The 7773-nt window shown below is 43.9% G+C and overlaps 1 protein-coding gene across 3 annotated transcripts in view; it reads left to right on the forward strand.

Moving 5' to 3' along the window:
* FBXL20 (F-box and leucine rich repeat protein 20) overlaps nt 1-7410 on the forward strand; it is a 123356-nt gene extending 115946 nt beyond the window's left edge. For all 3 annotated transcript variants that reach the window (XM_002719337.5, XM_051824905.2, XM_051824904.2), the window contains exon 15: nt 949-7410. In XM_002719337.5, the coding sequence (XP_002719383.2) occupies nt 949-1056 (108 nt within the window). In that variant the 3' untranslated portion in view covers nt 1057-7410. The remainder of the gene's footprint in view (nt 1-948) is intronic.
* Nucleotides 7411-7773: the final 363 nt, after the last annotated feature.

A 7773-nucleotide genomic window follows, 5' to 3' on the forward strand; every position in this document is an offset into this window, starting at 1 on the left:
GGCTGCCAGGAGTCCCCTCCACCTCTGCGTCTGTTTCTGTTCTTCAAGCCACTGAGCAGTTCTCTGCTTTAATTTAGCTATTTATGCGCATGTCTGTACTACAGCCTCCCTAAGAGCAGGATCCCCTCGTGACCATCTTTCTACTCCTCTCACTGAAGTAGTATCACCTTTAGCATAGTAGTATTCAGAAATAGGAGTAAAGGTTAGATGTGTATTGTTTAAAGAGGAAATGAAGGGGTTTTTTTAGTATCAGTAAAAAATTATTTACTATAACTTGGAAAAATTATTATTTTAACTTGCATAGCTTCTTCATACTATGAAAATACAACTGGGAATCCCTTTAGGACTAGATAAATTAATATGACATTTTACACTAGCTTTTTAAAAAAAATTTTTAAATTTATTTATTTGAGAGGTAGAGTTACAGACAGTGAGAGGGAGAGACAGAGAGAAAGGTCTTCCTTCCGTTGGCTCACTCCCCAAATGGCCGCAACGGTCAGAGCTGTACTGACCCGAAGCCAGGAGCCAGGCACTTCTTCCAGGGCTCCCGTGCAGGTGCAGGAACCCAAGCATTTGGGCCATCTTCTACTGCTTTCCCAGGCCACAGTAGAGAGCTAGATTGGAAGAAGGGCAGCCGGAACTAGAACTGGCGCCCATGTAGGATTCTGGCACCACAGGCGGAGGATTAACCTACTGCACCATGACGCCGGCCCCAGCCTAGTTTTTTTTAATTATGAAAACAGGTACCAAAGTTAGAGGAATTAATTTTATCACTTACAATAACCTAGGCTAGAACAAAGTTGTACCCAAGCCTCTAAACATCCTAAACAGTACTCAGCCTCTGCTCTGCTCTCATGTCCATTTAGCTCCTTGATGGTTTTTCTGAGAAGCAGCATTGCTCTTTCTGTTTGAGTCCACTCTCTTAGTAATGTTTCTGTCTTGTTTCAGACCCATTTACCCAATATTAAAGTCCACGCCTACTTCGCACCTGTCACTCCACCCCCATCAGTAGGGGGCAGCAGACAGCGCTTCTGCAGATGCTGCATCATCCTATGACAATGGAGGTGGTCAACCTTGCTGAACTGAGTATTTAATGACACTTCTAGAGTACGGTGGAGTCTCTCCAGTGGAAGCGACCCCAGTGTTTGGGGCAAGGATTTCAAAGTGAGGGAGGGTAGTGTCCAGACCCTCAGAGCCACACAAACGTATGCATACACACCCTCACCCCATCCACTCTAGCTCTGTGACTATGGGACTGATGTTCGTGCTGGCTTTATCAAGTGGATTGGTAAAACTTAACCATTCCGATTGGACGTGCCCAGAAGAAAATTATAGGCCAAGGTAGAGGGAGGGAGCATTCCAGCAAACCCAGTGTTACTGCTACTGTGGTTTCTTTACTTTGTTAAAAGGTTTCTTTGGGGATTTTTGGAACAGCAACTGCAGTCCTCCGGGGTCAAGGAAAGCATGGAAAAATAATATATGATGTGTCCAGGGACCAGAAAGAAAATTTCTTTGCATCTTAGATATGGTAGCCATCCTTTGTGAGATGACCACAGAGCTTCTGTGCTTCCTTGTTTCCATGCCAACATGCTGAGCATGCTCACAAAGAAGGCACGTCCATTCCTCTTGTGTTTTAGTATTTGGCCCAGAGGTTTCCTAAATAGTTACATTGGAATCACTGTGGTCTGAATGTGATTACTTATTCACTCAGTTGTCAATGTCTGTAGCATACTTGTGCACCTGTCTTCCATTCTCTGTTGCTCCCGCCCGCACTCTTGCTCAATCTGTCACCTATTCATAGTCTCCTTACTCACACTCAGTTATTACTCTGTTGTGTTTACAGTTTGCATTTTGGATGATTAGTTGGGGTTACCAAACATTTTTAAAAGACATTATCAATAAATATTTTTTTAATTCTAAATTTTACCATTGGGGGACCCTGCCTGAATCTTTGACAATTTGAAAGGAAACTATTAAAAAAGCAAAGAAAAAGTTATGAGAAAAAAATGAGAAACACTATCTTGATAAAAACAAACATTTGCATTTTGATTTCTATTATATCTTATGACAAATGAAAATTTGCATGATTTGTCCAGTACTCCCCCTTGCACATTTTTCCTTGTATCATATCCACCGACTTAGAGAAATGCATTGTTAGTGGAGAGTGATATGACAGACACCAAAACTGAGCCTGAAAGTCCTCACCAGCTGAGATGAGATACTGATGATTAACATTATCATATGTTCCTGGAACTTGGTGTGATGAGTGGTTTCTCTGAACTTGCCTTAGCAGGAATGCTGCAAGAGGGGCCACTTGGTTTCTCTTTTTGTTCCCCCATTTCAGCCTGCCAGGGATACAAGAATGACCCTATAAATAGCTGGTCACTGTATGTCAGTGTTAACTGTATCTTATCCAGTGTTGGTCCTCAGAGAACCAGGACCTGTCAACCATGTCACTCTGCTACTTCAGACTACCCCTCAGTGGAATATGAGAGTAGCCAGCTACAGGCATTGGGGCAGCCAAAAAAGAACTGGGGCAAGAAGCAGAGGGTCCAGTGTCCACATTCAGCGTGAGTACCTGGCAGCAGAGCTCAAGGAAGAGGTCCAGTGCCTAGTGCTCAGAGTCCAAGACTCAGCCCTCCTTGCCTAAATAAACAAATCATAGAGGAGAAGGGAAATCTGTTTCTAAAGCACAAATTTCTAAATCCCATGGTTGGAAACTTGTGAGGTTTTTAATAGGGTGATGGGGGAGGGCACCGTCTTAGGACTTTGTTGTGCAGCCTGCCGTTATCCAGGAACATCTTCTGCGTGACCCAGACTGTGAAAGGGCTTGTTTTCATGTGCAGGTGCTGGTTTTACCAGCATATGGAAAATGAAGTCTGATTGATTTCTCCATTGATTTCTAAAGCAGTCAGTTGAAAAGGTCCTAGAAGTTTGTACTAGCCATCGTTAGCATATGAAATTTATTTTAAATCATCCTTTATTTTTCTCCTTTAAAAACTGACAATTTACCTTGAAAGGAATATACTTAAGACTCACATTTGGCTGTATCCACACATACAGATACATATGTGTATGCATGCACACATGTGTATGCACGCACACACACACACACACACACTTCCCAATGTGATCTGCTAATATTCAGATGCCCATTCACTCATTCAAGCAAAGGTAAAAGAAATACTTAGAGGCCATCTGCTCTATAAAGTTTTTAATTTTTTTTAGTGCCAGCAAAAACTTACCATAAAACTTTGACTAGTGAGTATGGATTTGAATTGCTTAAGTTGAGGTTATTAAGGTAGTTCCTTACTTAAAGGATAAACTTAAAGGACCTTCTATGCCAGTACTTGAAAAGTCTTGAATGTTTCTCTCCTTGAAGGGCGTCCCCACATACAGGTCCATGTGGACTGGCCCTGGTGATCCCTGCTGTTAAGGCAAATCAATCCCCACCTGTCTGGGCTAAGAACAGATTCAAGTGAGAAAAAACAAGTTCCAGCGCTATGCAGCACTGGCTTGTCTGTGATCAAGAGCCTTGTTTGTTTCTCACAAAAAAACTTCAGGCCCATCATATTTGGAAGAAAATGTATTTTTGTGCTGATCTTCAGACTACACCAGATGATGAATATGCTAGGAGTCTGAGAACACAGAATATGGTAAGTTCTGGCCAGGATCCTGACATAGGATGCTTCCTGTCTCAACAGCTGGTACACTTTTGAAAATTCATTAAGGCTTATTAATGCAGGAAAAGTTCTCTTTAGGAAAAGCTTATTGGTCCATTTGTCTAATACCATAGCCAGTCCATAATGTACCTTTTATAATGAAAAGAAAAAACTGAACAGAGAGGAGAGAGTTGCAGTAAGTAAGACGTAAGACGGGACCCTCAGAGCTTTGCCATAAACCTGCAGGTGACCAGGAGTAATTAAGAGTGGAGAAAGTTCTTGAACATCCAGATCAAATCTTGCCTGAGCAACACTTCCCCTGCGCTCATGCATCATACTTTCCAGCATGCTTCCTGGTATCTTCTGCATCCTCCTCGTTGGCCCCATGGAGGTGACTCAGCTTTTTCCCCTGCGGATTTCCACCATTTCCTTCCTGTACCATCCTGGCCCTCTGTTTAAAGCTGCCAGCTCACTCCAGTTAAAGCTGCTGATTTGCGTCTCAGATTTTTCCAGTCTAGCTTTCTCTTTGGGCCCTTGTCCCCATCAAAGCAAACTTTATAGGCAGCCTTGAATTGTTTAAGTGTCAGGTGGCTTGGATCATTTTTCACTGGATGGTTTCTGATATTTGCTTACTAAATTTGAATTAAGTATAAAATCAAACTATTGGAGAAGGGGTTCCTGCTTCAGCTTTTTTTCCAGTATTGGGTATATTTAAAGCACATTGTGCTTTGTAAAAGAAATGTTTTCTTGTTCTGCTCCCTCCTTTACTGGATGTAAAGCTTGTCCTTAAGTGGATTTTGTACCTTTCCTGTCTGATTTCCACAGCCAGTAAGTTGATATAGCAAACATATAAGACAAAAATTTCACATATCCTGAAGGAACCTGGTAAATAATTTTATAATGCTTTATTTGGGGCTTTCCAGATTATTTGAATAGTGCAGTATAACCATAATGCTACAGTGATCAGGCGAGAGCCAGGCTCTTTCATTTCTTCCAGTTGCCTTATCAAACGCGTAGTGTTGCTAGTCCACTAATGCTATGGGAGACTAAACGAAGCATGCGCTGGGACCTGCCTTGGTTTGAAGCTGTTAGGAAGTGTGGGTGTCGCTGGAAGAAGAGGGCGGTTTCCTGCCTGCCTGTTGAGCAGCAGATCCTCAGGTGACTGTGTTAATGAAGAAGAGGAGCCCTCGTGGCTCATGGTTGCCCCTTGGCCCTTGAATGTGTATTGTACCTGAAGTCAGACTGCTCGTGCAGTTGCCACCAGAGGAAGGATTTAAAGACAGTTGGTTTATTCTGCCTTTCCTCTCCTGTGTGAGTGATTCAAGGGCAGGGTACTGTCCCTATGGAACTTCTTGGCTGACAAGCTCTTTAATTGGTATATTCTGAACTCTGGAACATTTTACAAAAAGATTGCCTCCTCTGTCCACCAGTTCTACAATCTCCAGCCACCTCAAACCCAGGCCAAGCCTGGTTTGCAAAAAGGTGTATGTTGTTTGGTTGAAGGTCTTAAGAAAAAGCCCCTTCTCCCTTTACAATGATTTTAACCAAAGAATTCTAATGCATTAGGAGGGTGAGGGGAAATCAAGAATCCCAGCCCCATCTCACCTTTATTTTTGTCGTAAGTTTTAATTGTAAGATTGGAAGGTACAGGAAGCTGTATAAGACCATTTCATTCTTAAGCATGTCAGTCCCAGAAGCCTTTGACCCATAAGAAAGTTAGTACACAACTCAGCTGAGTCTGAGTGAATCTGGCACCCACGAGACTTACATTTAATTTAAGCAGAAAAAAGTGCTGGACAAGCCCACGTGAGTGCTGACAGTCCTTGCGGATACGCACGTGTTTGGTCTCTGCCTTGTGCTTTTTTGAGCAAGCCCTTGGAGAGCTCACTGTGCAGGTGTTGAGTCTCAGCGCTTCCTCAGCCAGAGGGGTTTATTGCCCTGCGAGGGAGAGCTGTGAGCCAGCAGAACCAAATCAGTGGCCTTTGTATTTTGCATGTTTTTTAGTGTCTTATTTTGAAGACTTGGCATGGGGAGAGGGGAGATGAAGTTCAAAGTAAAGGGGAATTGGTTCTGGAACTGGGGTACTTTGTATCAGGAACAGCATCTGTCCTGGACATGTAGCAACTGCTGCCTTAGACGTGGGTACATTGACTTCTGATGAACTCCATGCCTTTGGAGGTTATCTTTTCCACACACCTAACCAGGGCCAGCCAGAGGGGATTGGCACCACTGACCAAACCACTGCCTACCAGCTGCTTGGGGCATGGTTTTGGTACCATGGCAAGAGCAGGTGGGCAATAAATGAGAATCCACACCCTAGGAAGAGATGGGAGATGTGAGGCACCCAGACATGCACCTGTGCTGTTCTGCCACTGCCCCAAGAATCAGGGGAATCTCTGGACTGATGTCTTTTTTGCTAAAGTGAGAGGAAAATAGCTGTCTCGCCCGGTTGCTCCTGTCATTGTCTCCTCCTTAATTCAAAGCTGTGCTGCACTGCCGCTCACACGTGTGTTTCTTCCTTAGCCTGGCCCTTCTCATCCCCTGAAGTCATTATTCTACTTTCTCTACTTGTAATATGGCACTGAAGAATGAGAACCTAAAGTCTTAGAAAATCGGAACTTGGGAAAAAGAAGTCTAACTGGCATGGTTTGATGAATTCCTTTACCTTTTTCCCCGTAAAGCAAAGTGATTTTCTTTCCTAGTGCTATATAATAGTTCTTTAATAAGTGAAACTTTTGCTGCTACTGTCCTGGGTTTACATCAGTTTTTTCTTTTCCTTAAGAGTAATTTCTATTCTGTACTCCTTTGATGACTGTTAATTTCTATTAAATGCAGGAAGGGGTGAGCCTGTGCTGTCTTCTCTTACTGCCCTCCTCACCCTACCACCAAATGACACACTAACTTCTAACTTCCCGAGCCTGTTGGCAAGTACATGAGATCCATGGAACGGGCTCACCAGAAGCTACCCTTGTCCTTTCTCACCAAGCTGTAGCCCTCGGAGCTGGCCCCTGAGATCTGCCACTGCCCACTCCTAAGGTTACTGTAGGGGAGAGAGGCCTTCTCAGTTCTGCCTTTCTCCGTTCTTGTTTTCTGACTTGGCCTTCAGATGCTTCCCACTCTGGCCTCCTTTCTGTTCTTTCCAGGAGTTTGTCCAGGTAGAATCGCTGCTGCGCGTGTCTCCCAGCTGCTCTGCTCACCTTTGTCCCCTTCCCAGTGACCCTGAGAGCGCAGACCTGAGTACCAAGGCCTGTGCAGAGCTCAGAACTGTGAGGACTGCCCCAGCCTGTCAGACTCTGCTGGGGTCTGCAAAGGTGGAGGGGTGGTGCTGCTGGAGACATTCTTCTCCAAACCAGGCTCTGGTCCCTGTACTCCTCCCCCCCGAAGGGAGTGGACGTTCAGCCTTCCCTGGAGTGCCGCGGTGTGCGGGACTGCTGCTGGCTGCTCTCTTCAGATGCCGAGCCAGCCCCTGGGGCCCACAGCGGCCATTGTGGCGACTTAACACAGGGTTCCATTAGCTGTCCAAGCGACTGTGTTCCAGCCCAGTCCTGCACCTGGGGATGAGGGGAGGGGGTTAATCAAATGAATAAAATCCAGAGTGGCAGTAGAGGATTCCTTTTGCTTTAAAATCTTTGGACTAAAAATAAAAAATGTTTTTATATATAAATATATAAATTGTTATGTAACTATTATTGTTTCCTGTATGTTCTAATTTTGTTTTATGATGTAATTAAAGGAAATAAGCTGTGAAGATTTCATTTTCTTGTGAGAAAAGCCTGGCTTGGGTCTGTGACTCTTAACTTCCTTGAGCCCTAGAACTGCAGAGCCTCCTGAAACTGGATGAGGGAACTTCTTTCTGGCATCCTGACCTTTCTAGTAGCCTTTATTTAATGCTCATTTATTTTTTATTTAATCCTCTTTTAATAGCCATTACTTAATAGCCTGGACTCCACTTGTCCTCAGGAAACACAGGAAGACATGAAATAAATCAGAATCACCTTAATTAGTTTGATAGTTAAAATTCAACTTGAGGTCTTTGTCTCTATTTGTTGCAGGTGGTCAAACCCACAAGCTCAGGAGTCAGCCTGCCTGAGTTCATGTCCGCACCACAGAC

Source organism: Oryctolagus cuniculus, chromosome 17 (genome assembly GCF_964237555.1).
Source record: "Oryctolagus cuniculus chromosome 17, mOryCun1.1, whole genome shotgun sequence".
In the NCBI taxonomy this organism is placed as follows: domain Eukaryota; kingdom Metazoa; phylum Chordata; class Mammalia; order Lagomorpha; family Leporidae; genus Oryctolagus; species Oryctolagus cuniculus.